This window comes from Lactuca serriola, chromosome 3 (genome assembly GCF_051521515.1).
Source record: "Lactuca serriola cultivar US96UC23 chromosome 3, Lser_US96UC23_V15, whole genome shotgun sequence".
In the NCBI taxonomy this organism is placed as follows: domain Eukaryota; kingdom Viridiplantae; phylum Streptophyta; class Magnoliopsida; order Asterales; family Asteraceae; genus Lactuca; species Lactuca serriola.
In genome coordinates, this window is record NC_136410.1 from 105,316,784 (window position 1) to 105,329,328 (window position 12,545).

The following is a 12,545-nucleotide window of genomic DNA, read 5'->3' on the forward strand; positions in this document are numbered from 1 at the left end:
TGTTAAATCAAAATTAAGTTACCATTCTACCGTTTATTGTGCATTTTCTTTTAATTTTAGGTATTGTTATTAGGGAAATCTTCAAAAAAATCCCAAACTTTTGTCCCAACATTTTTTTTTGAACAAAAAAACCCAGGAAACTGGGTAAATTGAACATTTCGGCCCTATTTTACCGGTGACCTTCATTTAGCCGGTTAAATTGGCTTATGTGGCAAGGACTTGTTTACGTGGGTTTAATCGATCTCATTTACACACATACATACACAATACAACTTACCTCTCTCATTTCACTTTCTACCTCCCCTCATTAAACTAGGGTTTTTTTTACCCCCGTGTAGTTGAAATCATGGATGACATCCATGATTTTGATACAATAGATGTGGAGCTGGATGCGTACCTCAAAAAGAAACAAGCTTCCCGATGCAAAGACGAATTTCTCAATATTCTATGTGAAGAAGACGGTTACGAGGCAGTAGATGATGCTCAAACTGAAAACGATGCTCAAACTGGAATCACTAAAGAAGAATCAGATGAAGATTATCTGGAAGGTAGTAACGAGGAAGGTAGTGATGAGGAATTTGAGTATTCCACCTACAATCCAAAGGTGAAATGGAACAAAATGAGACCAATGCTTGGTGAAAGGTATGAATCCCCACATGAACTGAAACTGTGTTTGACGAACTATGCTGTTAGTAAGGGTTTTCAAATCCGTTTCAAAAAATGTGATAGTGTTAGACTAGTGGTAATATGTGGAAGTGATCCAGAGAAGTGTCCAATGGCTGCATCTTGCCATGCGGTCTCTGATGTTCGGCCTTGACCTTCCTGCAGGTCAAACATCGCTCGACATACCATGCCACATCCCGCTTCATGCAGGGCCACCAATAGTCTAGACGAAGATCCCTATACATCTTCGTCGCCCCGGGATGAATAGAGAATCGGGACTTGTGCGCCTCCTCCATCAAAATCTGGCGCACGCCTCCGTGATACGGCACCCACACCCTACGGTGTAGTGTCAATAGTCCTCGGCTATCATAATCAAAGTAGGAAACCTGACCCACCACACGCTCGCTCTTTCGATGCTCCTCCTTGATAGCCTCCTATTGAGCCTCCCAAATCTGCTCCAACAGGGGAGTCACCACGATCATCCTCATACAAACATCTCTAATCGGCGCCGCCTTGCGGCTAAGCGCATCGGCCACCACATTAGCCTTCCCCGGGTGGTAAAGGATCTAACAATCATAATCCTTCACCACGTCCAACCATCGACGCTGCCTCATGTTCAGATTCGGCTGATCCATGAGGTACCTCAAACTCTTGTGGTCCGTGTAGATGGTACATCGAACCCCGTAGAGGTAATGCCGCCAAGTCTTGAGGGCAAAGACCACCGCCCCCAACTCCAAATCGTGCGTCGGGTAGTTCGCCTCGTGAGGCTTGAGCTGCCTCGAAGCGTAGGCAATGACATGCCCCCTCTGCATCAGTACCGCGCCCAACCCAGAAATGGACGCATCACAATAAACCACAAAATCCTCTACGCCCTCTGGCAGGGCTAAGATCGGCGCCTCACACAATCTCCGTCTCAACGTCTCAAATGCAGCCTGCTGCTCGGGTCCCCACCGAAAGACCACGGCTTTCTTCGTCAGCCGCGTCAGGGGCACGACTATTTTGGAGAAATCCTGGATAAATCTCCGATAGTAGCCTGCCAATCCTAGGAAAATCCGAATCTCAGATGGAGACTTCCGAACCTCCCATCTCATCACGGCCTCGACCTTGGCCGGATCGACCAGAATCCCGTTCTGGTTGACAAGGTGTCCAAGAAATTGCACCTTGCGCAACCAAAACTCCCACTTGGAGAACTTGGCATACAAGCTCTCCCTCCTCAGGGTCTCCAACACCTCTCTCAGATGCTCCTCATGTTCCTCCCGAGTCTTGGAATAAACCAAGATATCATCGATAAAGACTATCACAGACCGGTCCAGCATCGGTCTGCATACGCGGTTCATGAGGACCATGAACGCGGCAGGAGCATTGGTGAGCCCAAACGGCATCACCACGAACTCATAATGGCCATAGCGCGTCCGAAACGCAGTCTTCTGCATATCCTCCTCCCTGACTCTCATCTGATGATAACCCGAACGCAAATCAATCTTGGAGAACCAAGATGCTCCCTGAAGCTGGTCAAAGAGGTCATCAATCCTCGGAAGCGGGTAACGGTTCTTCACCGTTACCTTGTTCAGCTCCCGATAATCTATACACATCCGATGCGACCCGTCCTTCTTCTTCACAAACAGAATCGGGCTCCCCAGGGTGAACCGCTCGGACGAATAAATCCCTTGTCTAGCAGCTCCTGCAGCTGCGTAGACAACTCGTGCATCTCGGGAGGAGCCAACCGATACGGTGCCTTGGCTATCGGAGCCGCACCAGGAACAAGGTCAATCCGGAACTCCACCTGTCGCTCCGGAGGTATCCCAGGAAGCTCCTCTGGGAAAACATCTGCAAAGTCTCGGACCACCGGAACCTCGCTCACTGTCGCCTTACCCGCCTCCCGGGTATCCATCACATACGCGACATATCCTGCGCATCCCTGCTGAAGGTAGCGCCTAGCCCTCGCTGCTGAACATACAGCGGGTCCATACTGGGGCCTCTCACCATGAATCAATAACTCTCCCCCGCTTGGGGTCCTGACCCGCACTAGCTGCTGCGCTCAATCTATCACCGCCCCATTAGGGCTCAGCCAATCCATGTCTATAATCACCTTGTTCCCACGCAACGGAATGGGAACCAAATCTACCAAATAGCGCTCCTCGAACAAACGCAACACGCAATCTCGAAATACCATCGATGCTCGCACCGATCGATCATCAGCAATCTCCACCTCCAAAGGGCAATCTAACTCTCCTGATGGCTCATGAAACTTCTTGCTAAGCGTAAGGGAAACGAATGATCGGGATGCACCCGAATCAAATAACACCTGAACTGGGAGGCCGTTCACATGGAACGATCCTAATGCATACATATACATACAGAGCACATATCGATAACATAACATCATAAAAATAAGATAGAGGGAAAGAATCATACCCGTCACCACATCGGGTGCGGCACGTGCCTCCTCGATAGTCAGATGAAATGCTCGGCTCCTCGCCACTGGAGCCTCTGACCTGCCCTGCCGGCCATCCGTGATCCGCAGGGTCGCTGGAGCTGGCGCCTTCACCGGCGCTGAAACTATCAACTGGGGGCAATTGGCCTTCTTGTGGCCCCTTTGTTTGCAGTGAAAACACAACAACTCTGATGTCTGAATAACTGCTGCCGGAGCAGTGCAATCCCTGCTGATGTGCCCAGACTTGCCGCACTTGTAGCAGCCTGATGATCCCATCCTACACGCCCCCTCATGCGGCCTGCCGCATTTCCTGCAACGGCTCGGTCCTGACTGGCCTTTCGGCTTACCATCTGATCCCTTGGGCTTCTTCCCCGAAGCCCCTCCTGCCTGACCCTCCTCTAATCTCCGTTTTTCGGATGTGCTCCAAATCTATCTCCCTCTCCCTTTCCCTGGCAATCATAGAATCCAAGGTAGGGCAAGCCGAAAAACTAACATGCTTCCGAATGTCAGCTCGTAGCATATCATGATAACGAGTCCTCTTCATGTCCTCGTCACCAGCATACTGGGGCACCAATAAAGCCCTCTCCCGGAACTTGGCGGTGATCTCCGCCACAGTCTCCGTCGTCTGCCTCATGTCTAGAAACTCCCTGGCCAGCTGCTGAAGCTCGACAGCCGGTGCGAACTCTGCCCTGAACCTGGTCACACAGTCCGACCAGGTCATCGCCTCGATAGCTAAGGCTCCCAACGAGTCACCCACTGACTCCCACCAATCCCGGGCTCGGTCCCGTAAACATCCTGCTGCATACCTCACCTTCGACCCCTCGGGGCAGAAGCTAGTCAACTGGGCAGACTCGATGTCTGCAATCCATCGCCTGGCAGCAATGGGGTCTTTCACCCCATGGAAATCCGGCGCACCACTGCCCCTGAAGTCCTTGAAGGACAGTGTGCGAGATCCTGACTGGCTAGATGCCATATCACTCCTGAATGCCCGAAGGCGATCCTCCATCAACTCGATGATCCCTTCCTTGATCGACCCGAAGATAATGGGAGTCGACTCAAGGATACCCTTGGTGATCTCTGACGCGATGAACTCGCGTAGTCCCTCATCCACCAGCTCGGAACCTGATCCCGAACCTGACCCCTCTCCTGAACCGCCATCTATCGGCCTCGATCATAGTACCACCATTCTGCAATACATAAATGACAATCATTAGTGATACTGACACTCCTTGAGGGATCATATCTACCATAAGTTCCCTGGTCTCATCTTGGCCTCCCTTGGTTCGGGTACGGATCCTCTGCTTTCAGTAGTACGGGCCCATACTACCTTCCACATCTATCCGTACCTTCTTCAAGGAATGCCTCGACTCCACCAGATCCCTTTCACTACTGCTGATCACTGCTATACTCATCGTAGGCTTGCCCTAGGGAAATCTCTAATTCCACTCTAACCAGTCCTCAGCTGCTGCAGGCCTCCTTGTAATGCCAATCAGCCATTACCCGAATACCATCACATGTGACGAGGCTCAGATAATCCTTTGAGTACCCGACTCGTCCCTACAACGGTTGGACTCAAACAAGAGCTGCGCAGTAGGATCAAATTCGGCACTCTAAGATTATTCAACTCTGATCACATGTGACGTGACGCATTCGCCTAATGGCTAACTCCCATTATTCAGAGTCCCACGTAGCACGAAGCAAGCAACATTCAGATAAGGGTAACAATCTCAATTAACTCTATCTACTTTCAGGAACTGAGCTAGCATTAAGTGCTAAGCTCATACTACCAGGCATAACCTAATCAGGTTATCCTACTCACTGTCTACTCAATAACTAGCATGCAATTTTTCATACAACTGAAACACATAAAGCAGGCACATAAGGCATCACTCCTAGATCCTTAGTCCTATTCTAGCATGCTGTTCTACAAAAGCTGATAAACATATCATAAACTTGTATGGGTACTTTGGGGAATACTTACTTGAGCTCGGCCGGTCGCGCACATCACACACTTCGTTCTTTCTCAAAACTCTTTTCTCAATTTTAGAAAACATTTTCTTTTAGAAAATCATTTAATCCCTCGATTTGAGTTCAGACACTCCCGAGGGTGTGTCCGAATCCCTCAAACCAGGGCTCTGATACCAACTTGTAATGACCCAATTTTCACGACCAAAAATTTTGTTTTAAAAACATTACTTTAGCAAATATTAATAACTAAAAACATTGTCTGATCAAATCATAACCCAAAGTGAACCATGTCTAAAAGCCAATTCATACATTCAATCAAAATATCAGAGTACAAATCCCAGTGAAGCTCGTAAATGCGGAAACCAGAGAGTGTGTGTGTGACATGCTGCTACCGCGCCGACTCCTTTCCCCTAGCTGAGGAGGTACCTGAAACCAAAACTGAAAACTGTAAGAACAAAGCTTAGTGAGTTCCCCCATCGTACCACATACCATACAAACACGTAACATACATACTGCCAGGCTATTCTGGGGTGCCTGACTACCCGGTATGGCCGTTCTAGGGTGCCGTCCTACCCGTGTCAAGCCATTCTGGGGTGCTGACTACCCGTGTCAAGCCATTCTGGGGTGCTGACTACCCGTGTCAAGCCATTCTGGGGTGCTAACTACCCGTCGGTCCTAACAACCGAACTCGACTACTATCACATACAACATATCATGCTAGCATATAACATATCAGGTAGTAGTAAACCTAGATGATATCACGAAGACAATCATCTATCATACGTCTCCTACTGGTGGGTCGGCGTTGTGGCCTTAGACCCACCGCTACTGGAAGGTAACTCACCTCGAAGTAGCTGCTGATCTGATCGGGAACTGACTGCCTACTGCTGTTGCTGCTCCGGAAATCCTCCGGCTGCAATTCCCACAACATACTCAATCAAACACTGCTCACTGACCTTTGGGTAAAATGACCATTTTACCCCTGACCATGCCCTAAGTCAAAGTCAGAGTCAACTTTCAGTTGACCCGACTCGCCGAGTTGGCTTTCCAACTCGCCGAGTCCCTACCCAAACGACTGCCCTGAATCCCGATCCTACCCGTCGAGTTAGGCGACGACTCGACGGGTTCACCTTCTTAACCAATATTCAAGTCCTTCATCCTACTCGCCGAGTTGTATGAACAACTCGTCGAGTTCATCTTCATCCGATGAACACTTATGCTAAGACTCGCCGAGTTGTATGAACAACTCGCCGAGTCTGTTCTTGATCTAAGGAGATTGCCTTGAACTCGCCAAGTCAGGGCATTGACTCGCCGAGTACCTCCATAGATGAGTTAAGCTTCCGACTCACTGAGTCACACCCCATGACTCACTGCTCACTCGACACTACGAAAAGGGGACAAACTCGGAGACTCGCGAACAGACTCGCCGAGTCATATGAACGACTCGCCGAGTCGTTGCCATGCACCCACTAAATACACAGATTTGCTCAATTCCAGTCCATGTCATTCACAGATCTGGACTTCTAGGACACGAATCACACGTAAAGTTTCCAACTTTACGTGTGGATATTCACCAATATGGATTTTAGGGCTCAAAATGCCTCAAAAGGGTAGATCTAGGGTGGACAAGCAACATGGGGCCATAAAGCTAACAGATCTGAGCTCCTGGAGCTTAATCTTGCCTAGATCTAAGGGCCAATCAGCCTATTACGAAGTAATTTGCACATACAAACTTGGGGTTTGGCTCAAGAATGACTCACATGAAGTAATAAGCATAGAAATAGGGGGAAAACGGATTATACCTCAAAGGAACTGCTGAAAGAGTGCAAAGATGCCTGGATTCCTTTCCTTCCTCTTGATCTACTTCCCCTTTTTCCTCAAAACCTTCAAGAACACACACAATAGCCTCAAACTCTCAAGGAACAATCTTAGAACGAGGGTTGGGAGCTTCTGGGGAGAGAATGGGGGCTGGCCTGGGCGGATAAGTCCTTTAAATAGGGTGCAAACCCCTGAAACTTAGGGTTTCATCCAACAGCTGTGACTCACCGAGTCGCCAACTTAAACGTGTCCCGGGTTCCGCATCCACTCGGCGAGTCGGACCTATGACTCGCCGAGTCCAAGGCTAAAAGAAAGGAAATACTCAAATAACATTTATGTACCAGGAACCGGGTGCTACAATAAACTTCCGTTTATGTGTTGTACATAGTTTGTATGTGTTTGTTTATGTGCTGATTTTTTTATTCATTTTGCAACTTCAGTTTCTTAGTTCATGTTGTGGTTTTGCTTTTTACAAAATAATTGATAATAGACATCCTTTACAAGTCCCCGTTGGTTTTACATTTTCATTCGTTATCAAATGTAGACATTGATGGGAGGTATCAAAGTAAGATTGTTTTTGTACATATGAATGTGTTCATGTAAACATTTAAATGACAAAAAGAAGTTATTGATAAAATGTTGCATATTTATATAATGAAGATCATCAATCATATGAGTTTTTGGACTTAGAAGTTCTGGAAGGGTTGTGAGATAAGTTTAAATGGAAACAACTATTTTCAGTCAAACAAATCAGTCACATTGATTAGTAATCATGTTTTCTAAATAATCATTATCCCTAAAAATGATTTAACAACCTATAAAAATGAAAAATGGTCCTTATAGTTTGTACTTTTTATTAACTGAAATGCAAAGAAATCTAGATTTGCAAAAAAAAAAAAAAAAAAAAAAAAAAAAATCTTGACGGGTTTAACTGTGGATTTTTCTATAAACTAAACTCCCGTAATTTATTTATGTTAAATCAAAATTAAGTTACCATTCTACCGTTTATTGTGCATTTTCTTTTAATTTTAGGTATTGTTATTAGGGAAATCTTCAAAAAAGTCCCAAACTTTTGTCCCAACATTTTTTTTTGAACAAAAAAACCCAGGAAACTGGGTAAATTGAACATTTCGGCCCTATTTTACCGGTGACCTTCATTTAGCCGGTTAAATTGGCTTATGTGGCAAGGACTTGTTTACGTGGGTTTAATCGATCTCATTTACACACATACATACACAATACAACTTACCTCTCTCATTTCACTTTCTACCTCCCCTCATTAAACTAGGGTTTTTTTTTACCCCCGTGTAGTTGAAATCATGGATGACATCCATGATTTTGATACAATAGATGTGGAGCTGGATGCGTACCTCAAAAAGAAACAAGCTTCCCGATGCAAAGACGAATTTCTCAATATTCTATGTGAAGAAGACGATTACGAGGCAGTAGATGATGCTCAAACTGAAAACGATGCTCAAACTGGAATCACTAAAGAAGAATCAGATGAAGATTATCTGGAAGGTAGTAACGAGGAAGGTAGTGATGAGGAATTTGAGTATTCCACCTACAATCCAAAGGTGAAATGGAACAAAATGAGACCAATGCTTGGTGAAAGGTATGAATCCCCACATGAACTGAAACTGTGTTTGACGAACTATGCTGTTAGTAAGGGTTTTCAAATCCGTTTCAAAAAATGTGATAGTGTTAGACTAGTGGTAATATGTGGAAGTGATCCAGAGAAGTGTCCATTTGTGGTTAGGGCTTCTTGGATGACTACTGAAAGGTCTTTCCAAGTCAAAAAGATGATAGACATTCATAAATGTGTTAGGAATTTTAACAATTCAAGGCTTATGGATCCTACCTGGTTAGCTAGGAAATTTGTGAAGGATTTGATTAGGAAACCTAATTTAAAATGCAAAGAGATGCAGGTAATTATACAAAGTAAATTTCATTGCAAAATTTCGTGGTCAAAGTGTTATAGATCAAGGATGAGGGCACTGTCATTAATTCATGGGAATTTGAATGACCACTACGCAAGAGTTTGGGATTATGGGCATGAGCTACTGAGGTCAAATCCAGACAGCATAGTTAGGATTACAGTTACTGTAAACCCTGATAATACCACAACATTTCATAGATTCTACATTTGCTTTAAAGCAATAAGAGAGGGGTGGAAAAGGGCATGTCGTAGGGTAATAGGATTGGATGGTTCTTTTTTGAAGGGACAGTGTAAGGGTGAATTGTTAACTGCAATAGGTAGGGATGCCAATAATCAAGTGTATCCTATAGCTTGGGCAGTTGTTGATGTAGAGAACAAGAACAACTGGAAATGGTTCCTGGATTTGGTTAATGATGATCTTGGATTGCAGGGTGGAAAGGGTGTGTGTAATCAGTGACCAACACAAGGTAAAGTAACTATCTCTTTATTTTTCATTATTTACAATAATGTATGGTGTTGCTAATTAACTTTTTTTTTCATGTTATAGGGTCTTGTTGAAGCTAGTAAGGATATTCTACCATATGTTGAGCACAGGCAATATGCAAGGCATATCTATGCCAATTTCAGAAAAGTTTATAGTGGAGTGCAGTTCAGAAACATGTTTTGGGCAGCTGTAAAATCTACCACAGAAGGAGATTTCAAGTTTAATATGGAAAGGATTAGGGCAATAAGTTCTGCTGCTTATGATCGTCTCATGGCAAGGGAACCAACTTCATGGTGCAGGGCTTATTTCTCTACTGGCTTGGCTTGTGAGGCTGTAAAGAATGGGATTGCTGAGTGTTTCAATGCAATCATTGTAGACGCAAGAAAGAAACCTTTGCTGACTATGCTTGAAGATATTAGGCTTTACATGATGGAAAGGGCTTTTAATCTGAAACAAGAAGCTGAAAACTGGGTTGGTGAAGTTTGTCCTTCCGCGGTAACAAAGATGGAAGAATTTGGAGAAGACATTAAGTAAGTATTCTCAATTGTTTTGTTTTTACATGTTCTATCTTATGTGTTTGCATCTTATGTTCTATCTTATATGTTTGCAGAAGTTGGCATGCAGTTCCAAGTGGAGTGAATGAATATGAAGTAAGGAATGGGTTTCAGAACTATGGAGTTAACTTGAAGGAAAAAATATGTGCTTGTAGATTATGGGAACTTTCAGGAATACCTTGTGTGCATGCACAAGTGGCAATATTGTACACCAATCAAGATCCAATTAACTTTATACGTAGTTGGTTCAGCAAGAATAATTACAAGGCAACTTATGATCAGAATATACACCCATTTAATGGAAGTATCTTATGGGAAGAAACAAGTTACACTAAGCCCCTTCCACCCATTGAAAGGAGGATGCCAGGAAGGCCTAGTGTTAAAAGAAGAAGACATGTTTCAAAAAATCAAGACAAGTACTCTCAAGTGTCAAGCAAGGGTAGAACTGTCCAGTGTAAAAATTGTCTACAAAGGGGACACAATAAAACATCATGCAAGAATCCTACAGTGGTTCCAGAACCTCAACCAAAGAAAAAAATGGGCAGGCCTAGGTTGGAACCTGATTTGGTTAATTGGTCAGGAACTAAAACAGGATCTAGAGGTGGTGGAGGAAGGAGTAGAGGTGGTGGTAGGGGATCTAGTGGAAGAGGCAATAGAGTTGGTGGTAGGGGATCTAGTGAAGGAGTCCAAACAGAATATGGGGATGGTACTTCCGAGTTTCCTAAATGTGAGCCTGAAGTTTTTGCCATTCCAAATGTTGAGAGTGAAAATGTTGAGAGTGAAAATGATGCAAGTCCAGATTTTCACAATCATATAAGCTTAACAATTGACAACCTAAGGAAATCTTTATACACTACAGAAGAGATCATGGACTATCTTGGACTCAGTGAAGCAGAATTACAAGAAATTGAAGGTCTTGGATTGAGTGAAGCAGAAGTACAACAAATTGAAGATGTGGATGTTGCTATGTCACAAGTATGCTTTCTTTCTCATTATTCATTTTGTGATGTTAAATCTTGCTAACTGGTCTTTTTGTTATGCTTGTTACAGGATGTTGGAATTGCTAGCCAAATAACAGTTGAAGAACTCCCTACAAATCAAGTACTTGGAGATGAGGAAAGGATGAATGGGGAGGATGGCATAGATGACCCAGGGATGGGTGAGGTAATGATGAATAAGGAAAGGATGGATGGAGAGAGAGAAATACCTAGCACACAACAATTGAATCAAGTTAGAAGGAGGACTACAAAGAGGAGCAAAGTGAATCAAGTCAGGAGGAGGAAGCCTTCGGAAAGGATAATAGAGATCCAGTTGCAAAAGGTGGTAGTTGTCAAGAATGGAAAAGGGATGAGTTCATCCAACCCCCTTAGTCTAGATTAGGGTGTTTCTAATCCCTACTTTTGTTAAGAACATGTATAAAACTTTTGGGTTTGGGCAAATGTTGATAGCCCCTTTTGTTGATAGCCCTTTTTGTTGATAGCCCCTTTTGTTGACAACCCCTTTTGTTTACAGCCCCTTTTGTTTACATCCATATAAACTATAGGCTTTGGGCCTCTTGATCATGTTTTTGGGCATTTACACAACTTGCCATACAACTTGTTTGGATTTGGTTAATATTACTACATGTTCTATGATTAACAATGTTTATGTTCCCTTTGGTTATATTGATTCCTTGTTTTATAGATTCCAGTCATGCATACATTACTTGTGCTTACAATGTTTGCTTATATGGATACTAGTTATGCATGATTTCGGTCATGCATGATTCCGGTCATGCATGATTCCCGTCCTCTTATGTTAAACTTGTTCTGGCTTTGGTTAATATTACTACATGTTCTATTTTATTTTCCCTTTCTTTTAATTGCCTCCATAATCCTCTTATGTTAAAATTGATGTAAGGGTAAAATTGTCATTTCAGACACTAAACCTTCAAAATCTTCCCATGAATGTAGCCATCCATTCTTGAAAGCCATACATGTCAAGGTTGAAAGCCATATCTAGTTATGCATGATTCCGGTCATGCATGATTCCAGTCCTCTTATGTTAAACTTGTTCTGGCTTTGGTTAATATTACTACATGTTCTATTTTATTTTCCCTTTCTTTTAATTGCCTCCATAATCCTCTTATGTTAAAATTGATGTAAGGGTAAAATTGTCATTTCAGACACTAAACCTTCAAAATCTTCCTATGAATGTGGCCATCCATTCTTGAAAGCCATACCTGTCAAGGTTGAAAGCCATATCTAGTTATGCATGATTCCGATCATGCATGATTGACTCCATTATGTATTGATTCGTTTGTGTATGAAGTCCATTATTAACTTATTACAGTCATACTTTGATTCCATTCATTGATTACAATCAACACATTTAAAGTTCATATATAAACTAGATACTTCATTCATAATCATATGAGTAACAAGATACTACATTCATAGTAAACTAACAACCCTTAGTCATAACCAAAACAAACACAACCAAAATACATTAAAACAACTTTCTATCCTACCAATCCATCAACATAACCAACAAAAACACAAAAGAAACCACAGAGACATAAAGCAATGATTTCCATCTTCCTCCTTCCACTGCTTGTTGTGCCATTGGTTGTTCCACAATGTCTCCAAAAAAGTTCCAAGCTGGTTGTTCTTGCCCAAACTCCCCAAATATTCGATGGTTCTCCAA

At 43.5% G+C, this 12,545-nt stretch overlaps 1 protein-coding gene across 1 annotated transcript; it reads left to right on the forward strand.

The window, feature by feature from the left end:
* The first annotated feature begins 8,202 nt into the window (after positions 1 to 8,202).
* Positions 8,203 to 9,706, forward strand: LOC145095586 (uncharacterized). The gene is made up of 3 exons (XM_079033436.1): positions 8,203 to 9,264; positions 9,370 to 9,639; positions 9,683 to 9,706. The coding sequence occupies exons 1-3, from the start codon at positions 8,203 to 8,205 to the stop codon at positions 9,704 to 9,706; spliced, it is 1,356 nt and encodes a 451-aa protein (XP_078889562.1).
* Positions 9,707 to 12,545: the final 2,839 nt, after the last annotated feature.